Source organism: Megascapheus bottae, chromosome 8 (assembly GCF_031878675.1).
Source record: "Megascapheus bottae isolate mThoBot1 chromosome 8, mThoBot2.hap1, whole genome shotgun sequence".
In the NCBI taxonomy this organism is placed as follows: domain Eukaryota; kingdom Metazoa; phylum Chordata; class Mammalia; order Rodentia; family Geomyidae; genus Megascapheus; species Megascapheus bottae.
In genome coordinates, this window is record NC_143516.1 from 10,683,515 (window position 1) to 10,699,927 (window position 16,413).

Consider the following 16,413-nt stretch of genomic DNA (forward strand, 5'->3'; position numbering starts at 1 on the left):
AATGGGAAGAGGGATGGAGTCCAGGGCGGAGCAAGTCCAGGATAAGAGTCATAGTTTGAGCAACTGCTCAGTCATGCTGGGTTCAGCAGAAGGATGTTGGGAGCTCCTCTCTCTCCTCTCCCCGGGTACCACTCAGAGGAGGGTGCCTCTTCCCTGGGTCCTGAGCACCCAGGGCCGTCTCTTCATTGTTGGGCTACAATTCCTAACCACTTCCATCTTCCCTCCAGCTTGCCTTTGACAAGTGGCAGGGGAGGCAGTTCTAATCAGAATTGCTCCTGCTGGCCTCGTCTACAGAGCCCATGGCTGTGAGTTCTCGGCTTGTCTGACTGATAGGTGCCTCTCCTCTGGACCTGGCCCTCTCCTGGTGAAGTATGGGAAATGGTGAAGGGGGCTAAGTCCTGCCTAATCTAGACAGGTAGTCATCCTGTCGTTCAACACCCAGTCACTTTGTTCTCTTCAGGTCCAAGCTCTGAGGAGAAATGGAGGCTTTTTTTTTTTTTTTTTTTATAGCCATTGTTCTCTGCCTGGGAAGGTACAAGTCACATGACCAAACTCTACCACACTCACCTCCCCCTCTCTGAGCCAGCTGAAATGAAGGTGGCATTAGGAATGGTGGTATGTAGGAGCTGGTGGCTCATGCCTGTAATCCTAGCTACTCAGGAGGCTGAGATCCGAAGATTTCAGTTTGAAGCCAGCTAACATAGGAAAGCCCATTGGGATCTTCATCTCCAATTAGCCACCAATCAGAAAGCCAGAAGTGGGGCTATGGTTCAAAGCCGTAGCACTTGAACTATAACTCAAGGTCAGTACCCTGAGTTCAGGACTGGCAGGCACACACACGTGCATGCGTGCACACGCACATATCCACACCCATGCACACATGCACACACACGTACAGGGAGGTTAACATCACATATCAGACTGGGCTTGTAGGTTGGAATACAGGAGGGCCCTAAGGAAGGCTTATTATTAGGGCAGCACTTGTAATCAGTTTGCTCAGAATGTTCTGGAGAAGCTGCAAGTGTCCTGCAGTGGGCAACACCACTGATGGGGGTGGGGCCAACCCATGGCAGTCACCCAGCCTTGAGGAAGCACGGTCACTTGAGCAAACAGAAATTTAACATGCTTAAATATCTGTGTGGGGTCGGGGGGTGGGAACTCGGGCTTCGTCAACTGAGGGCCTGGGGCTTGAACTCAGTTTTCCTCAAGGTTGCTGTTCTACCACTTGAGCCACAGCTCCCCACTTTCAGCTTCTTGCTGGTTAATTGGAGAGAAGAGTCTCCCAGACTTTACTTCGAGCCTGAGTAGTCAGGATTAAAAAGTGAGGCACTAGTACCTGGCTTCCATCACTTTTTCTTCTCTGCTCATCTGGTTAACTTTACACAGCATTTCGTTTTTACTTATTTATTTTTAACTGTCTTGGTCATAAGCCAGGTGAAGGGGTAGTCTCATACAATCAGATGTGGCTACAATCTTTGAAGTCGAAAACAAGGATGGCCAAGAAGGTGGCGGAGGAAGGGGAGCTTTTGGCAATGCTTCACATCCCTGAAAATCAGAAACTGATTCACCTCAATTACAACAGGGGCACTGCTAGTATACTTTGAATCATGGTAATTAAGGCAAATTAAGTACAGCCCAAAGGGATTTTTTAACTGTGGGAAAAAATAAAAGATCAGTAAAATAAATGCACATTATTAGATAATCTGAATTATAACCCCTCCTCAGTGCCATTTATCATCATCTTCAAGTTTATTGCTAGCTCCCTGAATTAGTTGATTATGTGTTATTTAATTGTCATTGCACCCTAAAGGGTGGGTTCTTTTATTAATCCCCTTTTACTGGAATCTTAGGTAGGTTTCATCATTCTTCCACCACTGCAAAGTGAATTTATGCCTCAAGTCATATTCAAGCCAGGATTTGCTGACTAGAGCCCGGGCACTGAAAACCCACCACCTTGCTTCAGAAGTTCTGGAGATGAACAACTATGTATAAACAAGGGGATGGATTGCTGTTGACTTAATCTAGGAGTTCACTGTGTGTGTGTGTGTGTGTGTGTGTGTGTGTGTGTGTGTGTGTGTGTGTGTGTGTGTGTGTGTGTGTGTGTGTGTGTGCTGGTACTAGAGATTGAACTCAGGCCTAGGGCTCTTACTTGCTCTTTTGCTCCAAACTGGTGCTCTACCACTTGAGCTATATATTTCCACTTCCAGGTTTTTGGTGATTATTTGGAAATAAGAGTCTAATGGACTTTTATGCCTGGGCTAAGCTTCGAACCAAGAGCTTCAGATTTCAGTGTTTTGATTAGTTAGGATTACAGGTATCTATCATGGGTACCCAGTTTCTACCTCTTAATTGCATAGTTCAGAAATTTGAACCTGCAGACACCAAACTGCACATTCAAACACATTGAACATCTCCATGTACATATTACCAATTATCGTATGCCTAACCTAAACATTTGTTCACTACATAACCTAGTCACTAGAATGAAACACTTTATAATTTATTTTACAGAGACCCAAAGAAAATGTAGATAATTTTCATAGCAAGTCCATTTATACACAGTCCCATTACTCTGATGGGTCAGAAGCCTTTAAAGACAAAAGCCTTGTATTATTTGGGCTGGATTCCTTAGAACTCCAGCCTTGAAACCAAATGAAGTTCCAAACAAACAAGAGAGACAGAGGCTGCCTGGATAGTATCAACTAGAAAGAGAACTTTCAACTTGTTGTGTACAGAGACACATAGCTCAAGTTCAAGCTATTCTCCTTGAAAAATCACAGTTTAATGAGGTTGAATATATTAAAGTAAAAAATCTACCCCACTGCTGACCTTCCAGCAGCTTTTCAAGGGGGATGAATGTGATTAGGTAAGCCATTGCTAAATATGGAAGTGCATAGGCCAAATGATTCCATTCACTTTACCAAAACCAATGAGGGGCCCTCAGGACATATCTGATTGCCCTTCTGGTTAGACTCTAGTTGGTCTCATCATAGAGAAGTCTCTACTGAAAGTTATTTGTTGATACAGACACAGTGATGGGGCTTAGGACTTGCAGAGACAGAAGGAGCCAGAAGGAAAGCAGGGGAGAGGGATGCAAGGAGACTAGAAAGATGGGATGTGCCCTAGGAACTTATTTATCTTGTAAAGGATGCTTAGCTAGGGAATATGTTGAAAGATTTCCTTTCTTTTATTTTTTTAACTGTTCTGGAGACCTGGGTCAAATTTGTGCCCAAGGGATGAAATCTGTGTTTTGGGGAAACTAGTCCTCCCCCCCCCTCCCTCCCTCCCTCCCTCCCTCCCTCTCTCTCTCTCTCTCTCTCTCTCACTGGTCACTGGACTTAAAACTCTGGGCCTGGGCACTGTCCCTGAGCTCTTCAGCTTCAAGGCTGCCACCCTACCCCTTGAGCCACAGCACCACTTCCCATTCTCTGGTAGTTAATTGGAGATAAGTGTTTCACATTCTTTAGTTCCCAGGCTCAGTTTGAACCATGATCCTCAGATCTCAGCCCCCTGAGTCGCTAGGATTACAGGCATGAACCACCGAGCCCAGCTTTGTTCTTCTCTTTAAAGCACAATGTCTATGGCATCTTATTGTCACTCAATGGAGAGAGGGTAAAAGCAAACATGCATAAGAGAGGATTTTCATAAGGAGTTTTTCAAGAGATTACATATGAGTGAGTGTGTATGAAATGTAGTGGTGCATGCCTGTATTTCAGCTATTTTGGAGGCAGCAGTAGGAGGACTGCAGTCTGAGGCCGACCTGGCAAAAGCACAAGACTCTACCTGAAAAACAAACTAAAAGCAAAGGATTGCGGCATGGCTCAGGAGATCAGTTCCCAGTACTTGCTCTACCCATTTCCCCCAAAGAGCAAGATGTCATGACTTTCTATAGCAGCAATTTTGAGATCTGACCAGACGTGTGTGTATGCTTTTTCCATCTGCTGCAAAAGTGCTGCTCTGGGACAGCAAATTTATGTGCAGAGAAGACAGGGTTTTGGGGACTGGATGCCAGCTTCACCACGGGCAGGCTCAGATGTGGGATGGTGAAAATGCACCAGGAAGAGTGGATCTGAGCCCAAACTCCTCCACAGAGAAGGAGGTTGTTTTCTTCAAGGTTTGGGGTCCCTGCCCACCTGTCTTGGCTCCTCTTCTGCCATGTTCTAGCCCCGCCCTCTCCTTGTTCTTGTCCCCTGTCCCTGCAACTTCTTGCTTCCTATTCTATCCTGGCTGCTAGTATTGGACCTCTGGCTCAGCCATACCTGGCTAAGTCACTTTTAAGATTTGTCCCCATCCTTTTCTGAACCTTCCTACCCCAGGGACAGGGTCCTGGGTCCAGTATGCTGTGAGCATTTCCATTTGTAAATCCAGGAGGACAGAAGCCTGGATCCTCTCCGAAAGAGCTAAAAACTCCTCTGTAGCTCTTTTCCCTCAGAACTGATGTCAGCCTTGAGGTATGAGCTGTGTTTTAGTTCCCAGAAGTGATGTTTGCAGGACAAATTCCTGGACATTTGAATTCCTGCCACCAGGGTGAAGCAGAGACCAGAAGGGTCAGATGAAAGAGGCCCCTTTGATGGCTAGTGCAAGCTTTCTCGCACTCTCTCTCACTCTCACACACATACACACAAACAATGGCAAGAAAAGCACAGGCTCATAAGCCAGCCCAACATGTTTCCTGCTTTCCCTCCATGCTCAGTCCCAGGGACAGTCTTCTTTTTGTTGTTGTTGTTGTTGTTGTTAACAACACTACCTCTTGAAGATGATAAGGGTTGCTAAACTTCTCCCCATCTTTCCAGCTTCAGCCTGGACTTAAGACAAGAAAAGAACTGCTTTTCTAATCAAAAGTAGATTAACTCTGAGCCATTCTCGCTGATCATCTGCATTTCTTACACCATTGTCTGGGCCCTAAACAGACCACGGGGTAAAGTGATTTATCCCTAGCTTTGTGGAAAGAGGACAAAAGCAGCTGGGCATTGATTGTGGGTTGGCCCAGGTCCTCTTCCCCAGTCCCTGAGGGAGCCTCTGAAAGCCTAACAGCAGGGGCTCAGAAGCCCTTCCACCAGCACAGGGATGCTGGGACTTTTCTTGTATAAGCAGAGAGAGACAGAAAAGGATTTTTTTCCCTAAAAGAAAATATCTTAAAGCCTTAAAATATCTTAACATCTTAAAGGAATGGCTCCTTTGCTTTCACGCACATACAGTCTTACGGGAGGAAACAGGAGTGACCTATTATTGGAAATATCAGGTCACCTACTTTCGCTGTCTAACCTACTTTCTGGGTGGGTTTCTTCATATTGGTTCAATAAAATAAAAACTGTTCGGAGTAGAACAAGCATTTGATTTGGCCTCAGGTGGGATACCCCCAACTCTCCCGCATATCTGTGTTTTCTTAACCCCTCCCTTTACAGAAGACAGTTTTGCCTTTTTATAAGCTATAATTTCACTTTTGTTCAGGGATCTGTTATTTCATAAAATCCCCCCACCCTCCAAGCATTTCAAGTTCATTGTAAGGAACAGAATTTGGACACCTACTATAACGTGGATAACCTTGGAACGAATATGGTCTGAATCCACAGGCACCATGGCCCTGAGATGCGTCACAGACAGGAAGTAGACTGGCATAGGAAGGGAGGAGAGTGGGACGTTCCTGTTTAATGGGGAAAGCAACCCTGTTGGAGATGATGAGAGAGAAAAATCTGGAAGAGAACACGGTGATGGCTGTACAACATGGTGAGTGTACTGATGCTTGTGAGCTGTGGTTTAAAAACTAAATTAGCCCAGTGTAGTGGCTCACCCTGTAATCCTAGCTACTGAGATCTGAGGATTGTGGTTCAAAGCCAGCCCGGGCACAAACTACCAGAAGTAAACAGAAGTGGAGCTGTGGCTCAAGGAGTAGGGGGGTAGCCTTGAGCTGAAGAGCTCAGGGACAGTGCCCAGGCCCAGAGTCCAAGCTCCACCACCAACAAAAGACAAAACAAAAACAACAACAAAAAATTCTCTTAAATTATGGCTCCTTTGCTACCAGAAAACACATCTATAAAGTTAGTTATAAACTCTTTGTTTATGAAGACCAGGCATCAGACAATGTATTTTAGATGCTGCAGCTAACATAGTAAAATAATTTTTTAGCTGGGCACTGGCAGCTAATGCCTATAATCCTAACTACGCAGGAGGTTGATATCTAAGGATCATAGTTTGAAGTCAGCTGGGGTAGAAAAATCCATGAGACTTTTTTTTCTCCAATTAATCAGCAAAAAGCCAGAAGTTGAGGCATAGTTCAAATGGGAGAGAGCCAATCTTGAGTGAAAAGGTAAGGGCGAACAGCCATGCCCCGAGTTCAAGCCCTGGTACTGGCAAAAAAGGAGATGGTGTGTGTGTGTGTGAGTATGTATTTAAGTCTATCAGAAAGAACTTCAGTTCTGTTCCGTTCACAGTTAGAACTCCCCAGAGTAACTGCGGCCTCTATCCACCCTGTCCTCCATGGTTTTATGTTGGTTAGATGGAGAAAGCTGTTCTTAGTTCCTTAGCTGTCACAGTCACCTTGTCCCACCCCCAGCCATTTTGCTGTAGGCCAGGAAACCAAATAATCAAGCTTATTTTAAACATGTATTGTAAATGGATCCATAGTGAGAGCGCAGGCCTCTTCGTGGGTCAAGACACAGGGTTCACTGTTCAGTGTTTGAAATATCTGTTTTGGCAGCTCAAAGGACGCACTTATTTTCTGGTTGCATTCTTGAGAGCTGAGGCTGGTGGGGATGTGATCACCAGTCATCTGTACATTGAAGCTTTTTGAATCAGACTCCTTTATACAGTGAGAGGCTGAGGTCAGATGGTCTATTTGGTCACGGCACACAGCTGACTGTCAGCAAGGGACCGAAATCCAGATCCAGGCTCTGTCTTAGCCCAAAAATCAGATGTTTATACATTCTATCCAGAATCCTCCTGTATTTCTTTTGGTTCATATGAGATCTAAGATTCTAGAGGTAGCTCCTACTTCAGAACAGGAGTTAGGAAGACAGAAAGGGAACCAAGGTATCAAACTGATATGTTAATGATCACATGTACATAAGCCCTGAAATATGAGATCTTGCAGAAAAATAATTTCTTATCATCTACCTATACTAACATTAGGGGAGAAAGGGCAAATTCTGAGTTGGTTTAGACTCGCCCCAAGAAATAAGTGACCCTAATTGTTCTGGATTCTTCTTTGTCTCCCCTCTGATTTTGTCTAAACTATGTGGACACTGGATGAAGCCATAGTCTCTTCAGAGATCCATGTTCATTTTGATCTTTGGCAATAGGCAAGACCTATAAAACTGGGCAACAAAAGAAATACATCCTAAAAATGTTCATTCACAAGTAAGTATCATATAAGTATTTATAAGGACTGGCCTTATCTAGTGCTTAAGAGGTACTCAGTAAAATGCTTTCTGATTTTTTTCCAATTGTTTTTACCACTTGAGCCGTTAATTGGAGGTAAGTCTCACGGGGACTTTTTCTGACTTTGAACTGTGATCCTTAGATCTCAGCCTTCTGAATAGCTAAGATGACAAGTGAGCCACTGATACGTGGTTCTCCAATTGTTTCTAAGAGATATTAGTGGGGCAGGACCAGGCTATATCCAGGCACTGCCCATATTTAGCAGGGTCTGGGGCTTTGACCTCTATCAGCCATTAAGGGTTACAGTTAGGCTGGGTCTGTGCTACATACGTTACAGGCAGTAATTCATCTGCCTGTATCCTAGAAGGTGCTCATTATTGTCCCCATTTTAAAGGAAGAGCTAAAAGGCTGCAGAAGTTGAGTGACTGTTCAAGGTCAAAGGTAGCAAGCAACAGAGTTGGAATTCACCAATGGTTGGAAGAACCACTGGGATCTCTGTTTCCTTGTGTGAAAAAAATGACAGTAAATACACACAGTTAAGTATTCAGCACATATATTTACCAGTGGCTGTGTACATGCGCATCAGATACAGTGCTGAGTGATAGGAACAGAAAACCTGCACACGAATTCCACAAAGTGTAAAAGATACAGAGGTCCTCCCTGCTCATTTTGAGTCTGTAGTCAGACCTCACCAAACTGTTTCTAGTTCTAAAATATGGTGTGATTCTATTAGATAATTTTTTAAATTAAAAGCAACGTAGGTATGCATCAACAGATGAATGGATAAACAAAATATTATATTCAAAAATAATGGAATATTTATTAGCCTCAAAGGATAGGAGGAAATGTGCTATACCATGGCTGAATTTAGAAGATACTGTGTTCAGTAAAGTAAGCCAGTCACAGCATGGGAGAAAGCATGTTATTCCCTTCAGAATGGTGAAATTCACTGTGACAGGAAGTAGAATGGTGAGAGGCTGAGCAAGGAGAATAAGAGGTGGGGGTTTTCGTTTATGGAAATAAATGAAGAGTTCTGGGGATAGCTACTGGTGATGGATACAATGTGAATTGCATAGAATATGCCAAATCATATACTAACATTTAGTCAAAATAGTCCTCTTCACATTTTACCACTTCAATGGCTTTGTGACTTTCAAATTCCATGTATGCAAGATGCTGAGTAGAGCAGTCCTTTATTTATTTATTTATTTTTTTGCCAGTCATGGGCTTGAGCTCAGGGCCTGAGCACTGACCTTGGACTTTCTCAAGGCTAGAGCTCTACCACTTGAGCCTCAGCACCATTTCTGGCTTTATTCTATGTATGTGGTACCGAGGAATTGAACCTGGGTCTTCGTGCATGGTAGGCAAGCACTCTACCACTAGGCCAAACTCCTGGCCCCAAGTCCTTTATTTTTTTTTACTTATTTTATATTTATTTATTGCCAGTCCTGGGGCTTGAACTCAAAGGCTGAGCATTTTCCTTGGACACTTTTTGCTCTAGGCTCTGCCACTTGAGCCACTGCACCACTTCCAGCCTTTTTTTTTTTTTTTTTTAACTGTGTAGGTGGTGTTGAGGAATCGAATCCAGGGCACTGTTCATGCTAGGCAAGCACTCTACCCTAGGCTAAGCTCCTGGCCCCAGTCCTTTCTTTTAAATGGTAAAATAATCTCAGGAAGAGGACAAGGTGAAAACACAAATGATCAGAGGTCAGTTAACTACTAAATAGCATAGTTGACATGCTGTTCACCTGCCCAGGTTACCTTTTCCTGTTTTCTTGGTGGCGGGCACAGGGATGACTGGGCACTCACAGTCTCTAGAATTTTCTCATGATGGGATTAATATCCTCTGTGATCAGTTTCTCCAAGAACAAGTAACACTTTTCTTTTTTGGTGTTGGGAGGGGCAGAGGAGACATTTTGGCCATGAGAAATTTCTCTCAACTGCAGGTTGATGTGTTGAGGACATAATTTCCTAAATTTGATAATTCTCTGCCCACTTAGTATAATTGAATATTCAAGACAGCACACATCCAAAGAGCAGCATGGTTCTAACTCAACTGAAAGAACTTGTTTTAGCAACTCTTCAATAGCATTTTCCCCCCAGGCAGTCTTTGAAATACATCTTCAGTAGACCAGCAATAACAGCTACTCAATCACCTGAGCTAACTGAAGTTTCTGAAATACCTTTCCTTTCATTTAAAGTCACAATGTTGCCTGAAAAGCAAAGCCACAGAGAAGGGGAAGAGGCCTTTTAAAAGTTGCAAATATTTTAAAGTGCTTCATCATGCAAATAAAATTCCCACTTCTAGTTGTAAAGTGCAACTCTGACCAGTTTCTACTTTACCCATGATGCAATCTGCCTTTACCTTTTAGTATGTTGCCCATCTCTCAATGTACACTGGGTGTGGGGGGCGGAGGGAGGAAATATACTCTTTCACTTGAGAAACACAGTGTTATATTAGATCTCCTTTTAACACCAAGATTTTTAATGCTGTGTATGGTTGGCACAAAAATATTTAACTTAGGATATTTTCTAAAAAGAGTATTTCTTTTACCTTCAGGAAAAGAAAATTTTCCAACTATATTTACAAGCAATCATGTTTTCAGAAATGACTCAACTCACACTAAAAGACCTTGAAATCAGTTTGAGCCATTTTATCTCATAAGATGGGAATAAAAAGTGCATTAACGATATCTGTGGTAGTTTTGTTTTATTAGTCTCATTTAACATTAATGAAGACCAGCATTTTTGGCAACAAGTATTCTTTAATCTTCTAGTCTAAGAAAAGAGGAGACGTGTTCACATGTACTACTAACAAGTTGTAACTGTCCACTGAGTACTCTGTTCTGATAGAACCTTTGACATGACATGATAACATGAATTTGTTCTCACACAGTACTACTAGAGAACACTGTAAACTTCAGATTTCTAATTTTTTTTTTTCTGTCGGTCATGGGGCTTGAACTCTTCAGCTAAAGGCTACTACCCTACCCCTGAAGCCAGAGACCCGCTTCTGGTTTTCTAGTGGTCAATTGGAGATAAGAGTCTCACAGATTTTAGTGCCCAGGCTGGCTCTGAGTTGCGATCTAAGGAGCTCAGCGTCCTGAGTAGCTATGATTACAGGCGTGAGCCACTGCTCCTGGCTTATATTGTTCTTCTTCTCTGTTTTTTCGCTTGTATTTTTTATTTCTCACTCTTCTTCTCTCTCTTCACTTCCTGTTACACTCTTCCCACACATTAGGTGGCAGGTATGGGAAACTGGAAGTTTCCCTAAGTCACCAAGTTTTTTCAAGATAAATTGACATATTTCCTTTTTATTAAGTTTCTTTGTATTCTTTCCTCTTTTTTTGTCAGTTGTAAGGTTTGAACTCAGGGTGTGGACACTATCCTTGGACTTTTCTCAAGGCTAGAGCTCCATCACTTGAGCCACAGCACCATTTCCAACTTTTTTCTATGTATGTGTTTCCAAGCAAACCCAGGTCTTCATGCATGCTAGGCAAGCACTCTACCACTAGGCCAAACTCCTGACCCATCTTTGTATTCTTATAAAGTGTTTTCTTTTTTGTTTGTTGTTGTCTTGTTTTGTTTTTGGTTGTGGTGCTTGAATTCTGGGCCTGGGTGCTATCCTTGAGCTCTTCAGCTCAAGGCTAGCACTCTACCACTTTGAGCCATAATGCCACAGACTTTTGTGCCTGGGCTGTCTTTGAACCACAATCCTCAGATCTCAGCCTCCGGAGTAGCTAGGATTACAGGTATGAAACACTGGTGCTCAGCTTGAGGGTTTTCTTTTTTTGTTTTGTTTTTTAAATGCTGGCCTCAGTACTCCATTGTCTCACACATACCCCATTTACCACACATGCTTTGGTATGGTGAATCTTATGATATCTATGTCTTGGTACAGTTAGCAATGATGGCAGGCACCTTAAAGCTCAAGATTCTTTTCTTGGGGTCTTAGGATGAAGTTGGCTGTTTGTTAGATGTTCTGTAACATATACATAACTATCCTTCACAACCAAGACCTATCTGCTCCCAAACTGACCATGGTAGTCTGCTCCTGGGAATACTGAACCTATGGGAATAGTGAAGCTTAGTCAGGTTCCAGTCTCGGCCCTTCAACCTGGCACCTACCTGACTGATCCACTCTATCTTGGACATTCTCAAGCTAACATAGAAACTCTACCAGTTCCTCCATGTTGGGGCTGTGAGCTCAATCCTCTGGCACACAGTGAGTACTCAAATATTAGTTGCCCCCATTAGTTCTGAGTGCTTTCTGTTGGAACTGAAATTAGACAGCTAGAATTCTTTAGACATGGTCACTGTGTGGATCTATCCAAGGTGACAGGAATGCTTGCAAAGCATGATACTGCCTAGCATGTTCCTGGAAGAAATAGGATCAATGTAGCCATTTTAAATGATTTTCTTAAGTTTAACTCAAGATTTGACTAGAAAGTTAGGGCAAAGAACGTTGGAGCTGGCATCAGTCATTAGTGCACGTGAACTCCAGTGCATGGCCAAAAGCTACTTCAGCCAGGCAACTCTGAGAACTAAAGTTTGTTTTGCTGTTTGCCGATGCTGCCAACCTGAACTGTTTTCACTGGTCATTAATTAGCAACCAGTAAGAGGTTGGATCTATAGCATTGAAAATGGGCAGACCCATTAAGGGTAGGAAGAAGTGAAATGCCAGTTTATTACCCTTGTTCTCACATGAGATGGTGGCAAATACGAGAGAGGGACATTCAATATCCTCATCACCAACTTCTAAGTCTGTATTGCTGTTGGTGATGCAACGGAGGCCTTGTGGAGAAGAGACATGATAATGGTGATAATAATAATAGTGAAGGAAGATAAGAAAATGAAAAACCATCAAAGTGAGCTTCTATGCAAAGGGATGATATGAATGAGCAGAAAATGCTCTAACAGGTTTTTTTTAATTGCCATAGATCTCAGATGATTTTAGGAAAGATCTTGCTCTCTGAGGACAAAATAAACCCTTAGTCAAAGCTGGTGACTCATGCTTGTAATTCTAGCTACTCAGGAAGCTGAGATCTGAGGATCACAGTTCCAAGCCTTCTAAGGCAAAAAAAAAATCTGAGACTCTGATCTCTAATTAACCAGCAAAAATGTCTAACTAGAGGAGTAGCTCAAGTAGTAGAATGCCAACTTGGAGTGAAAACGCTAAGAGACAAAACTCAGGCCCTGAGTTCAAGCTCCAGAACCGGCACAAAGTCAAAACCACAAAACAAACATAGAAAGTCCTTAATCAAGTAAAAATGCTCTAGAGCCACATGAAAGTACATTAAATTATGTCAAATACTACAGTGTAAGTTCTTTATTAAATCCACCCACATAACAAGTCACAAAAAAAAAATCTCTGCCAAGTCTTAACACTCTAGCATGGGACACATGGTTTTTTTCCCTCCCTTCAGTCTTCAAAAACTTTAGTCTAAATGAGCCTTGTAAAAAATGTCAGCATGATAAACGCTGTGTAAACTGGAGAGAGAGTATCAGTTGAAAACATTTACCAGGAAAAGGACAATAAAATCTGCGACAGTCTCCTCAACAGCCTTCTCTCTTGGTGTTCAACCTTTGTCCCCTGGGGAGTCATATGGGGCACAATGGCTTTCTCAGGAGATGCCCACACATAGCCACTCAACTCTGGCCCTTTCCATGCAAAGCAATTCTGTCTTCCACAAGCTCAGAGGAGGCCAAGTGTCTTGAGAAAGCACCTTCAAACTCTAGAGGGAGGAGGGTGCTCGAGACAAAAGCCAGCTCACATTTGGATGGACCCAGTCACAAAAACCCAGAATAGCATGTATCCACAGAGCCTCGGGCAGCTTGATGGAAAGCCCCAGTTTGATTCCTTTCTTTCATTCTGGGCAGACTGGGAGAAGGCCTGTCCCCAAAGTGTTGGGCCTTGAACTCAGGGCCTGGGCACTGTCGTTGGGCTTTCTCAAGGCTAGCGCTCGGCTAGCACTCTACCACTTGAGCCACAGCACCACTTCTGGCTTTTTCTATGTATGCAGTATTGAGGAATGGAACCCAGGTCTTTGTGCATGCTAGGTAAGCACTGTACCACTAGGCCAAACTCCTGGGACCATCGCTGTCTTTAATATGAACAGTTTCTAAGAAAATAAGACCAAAACAGCATCTATCAAAGAGAGCTGTAATAACCCTTGGAGGTTGTAAAATGTTTCGACTACTTTGCAGATATTTTTTTTCTCTCTCTCTCAAGTACAAATGACCTCATTGTTGGATTTCTTTTCCTAACTAATCGACTTTGTTCTACATTTGGTACCACATATTGTTTGGGTTGAGCATCAATTGTCTTTTCTATTTTTACTGGGAAGTTACATCATGACTAATTTTAGCAGACAGTGTCTGGTTCTGTCATTGGCGGAGGTCAACACATGATCATACATTAGTATTTTTTTCCAAAGCTGTAAAATGTGTCTTTTTTTTTTTTTGCCAGTCCTGGGCTTGAGCTCAGGGCCTGAGCACTGTCCTTGGACTTTCTCATGGCTAGAGCTCTACCACTTGAGCCTCAGCACCACTTCCGGCTTTTTTCTATGTATGTGGTACCGAGGAATCGAACCCGGGTCTTCATGCATGCTAGGCAAGCACTTTAACCACTAGGCCAAACTCCGGCCCCTAAAATGTGTCTTTTAAGTGGAGAATATGTGGTCACCAGCAAAGACTCCACCTAATCACATTTTAGGTTAAAAGTCTAAGACAGGCAATGCTTACTAACAAATAAAAGAAGGTTGTCTGTTGCAGGTAGCAAAATGTGTGTGTATCTCTATAATATATACATATCTGCCCTTGAAACATTTTCTTTTTGGGGGACTTGAACTCGGGATCTTGCTACCACTTGAAACATGCCTCCATTCCATGACATTAATATTCTTAATCATAAACTGCACTCCATTGCTCATTCTTACCTACTTATAAATCAAAGTCAAATTAATAACTTAATTTTCAGAGGATATGATATGGTCAAGTCCCATAAAATAATTCATGAAAGTATACCATAATTATAACAGCTAATGCAAATCTTATGTAAATGATTACTATGAATATAAAGAGAAAACAGATGCCTATGTATTTTTTTTTTCCTACTCAAGCTCCAGTATCCAGGGTCGCGTATCAATGACGAGGGACTTGTCCATGCATTCAAATCACAAAGCCAACATGTACCAGGCCAATGAATTCAGGGGTCTGAGACCCAAGTTTTCCACAGTTCTGAAACTCTTAGTCACAAGAAGAGAGCTGCGGTTAAGCAAGAGCTAATGAGTTTGGTCTGATACACCTGACATCCATTCACCAGCCAAGAATTCCTACCCCATCCTCACCAGCTTTGCCAGTTTCAGAATACTCTGAAATACTCAGGTGTGGGATTTCTACAACATACTAGGACATGTACAGAATAACCATCCTTGCTCCTGACAACTGATTAGTGCAAGTAGAAAGACGTATTCTCTCAGTATGCATGGGTGTAGGCATCTCTAAAGCTACAATGTGTTCAAACATTCACTTTCCTTCTGATCCCTAGGAAACAGTATGTATACCTATCACCCATCAACCACAAAGGGCTTGGCTTTGCTCTTTTTTTTGGCTGAGTTTTCCTTCTTAATAAACTTTAAAAACAAACAAACAAATGAAAGCAAAAAAAAAACAAACCTCGCCTTACCTCCACAATGCTTTTTAAATCTTGCACGTAAGTCCTTTCGGTGTCCAGAATTTCCCGCACAACTCTATCTGCATAGAGGAGCTTAGGGCTGGTGGCCAAGTCTGTGGTTGTTTTGGGGGTCCCAGTGGCATCCCCCTTCCACGGAGTTCTGGGATGCCTTTCACTGTCCCCATCCATGTTCTGGGGTCCAGTGGGGTTGTCCCTCTGCAGCTCACTGCTGGAAAATGGCCTGGCCGGTATTAGCTCCAGTTTGATGGCCCCTGCTTCCTTATCCTGGGGAAACAAGCCCAAGTGGCTATTTGAAACCAAGGTCATTCTGCTGCCAAAGGAACCATGGCTGTCGCGGGAAGAGGCTGAGGACGACGTGGAGCCGAAGCTGACTGGGCGATCGCTGTCGGAGAGCTCCATGATTTTGGGTGCAGGGGAGCTTTCGGCTGTGATCACAGAAGCAGGAACTTCACTTACAGCTGATGCTACTTCCAGACGCAACCGGTACCCATCTACAATGCATTGGAGAAAAGAAATGAAAAAAGACACAATAAGCAAGAGTAGCATGGGTGCCATCAAACCGTGGACTGCAAGGCAATCCAAACCCAGCTGCAAGTATAGAGTTAATACCAAGTGAGTTGTAGAAGAAAGGACAGGCTGAGCTGCAGTCAAAGCTCTTAGGCATGGCCTGGGAGCTTCTGGAAATGCAGTCTCAGGATTTCTCTTGACCTCCTACCCTTGAACTTTTACCCATACAGATCCTAGCGTGATCCAGTGGACAACTCAAGGAGCTGTACATCCAGTGATGTTTCCATGGGACCACTGGAATAACTCACTCAGTTCAGAACTGACTAATATGAAGGCCACCTGTCAGGGCAGCGGGCTCCATCACACTAACCAGCACCACAAGTGGTTCTTATGATCCTCAAAAAGGACCTCGTGTAATCTGAGTGAGTGAGTCGGTATGTGTATGTTCACTACAGCTTGACCTCAGAACCTGGGCATGGTTCCTTGGTTTTTCTCCCTCCAGGCTGGCATTCTACCACTTGAACCACAATTCTACTTCTGGCTTTTTGGTGGTTTATCGGAGATGAAAATCTCACAGCCTTCCTGCCTGGATGAGATCTGAACCTGGATCCTCAGATTTCAGCCTCTTCAGTAGCTGTGGGATTCCTCTCATGAGCACTAGCGCCCAGCCTCTGTGTGATTCTTAGGGAATTTTGACAAATACTATTGTAGGTTTTAAGCCTTTCTATCATAATTCTTAGCATTTTAAACAGGATTCCCAGAAGCCCCAGACCTTAAGGGAAGCAGAGCACTCTTTCCAGGGTTGATGAGCTTACAGCATTAAAGGAAGTGCA

At 43.2% G+C, this 16,413-nt stretch overlaps 1 protein-coding gene across 1 annotated transcript in view; it reads right to left on the minus strand.

Moving 5' to 3' along the window:
* The window catches only part of Plekhg1 (pleckstrin homology and RhoGEF domain containing G1), a 78,115-nt gene that overhangs the window by 44,634 nt on the left and 17,068 nt on the right, over nucleotides 1-16,413 (minus strand). Inside the window, exon 2 of the mRNA XM_090337966.1 lies at nucleotides 15,065-15,564. Coding sequence (XP_090194092.1) covers nucleotides 15,065-15,472 — 408 coding nt within the window. The 5' untranslated portion in view covers nucleotides 15,473-15,564. The remainder of the gene's footprint in view (nucleotides 1-15,064; nucleotides 15,565-16,413) is intronic.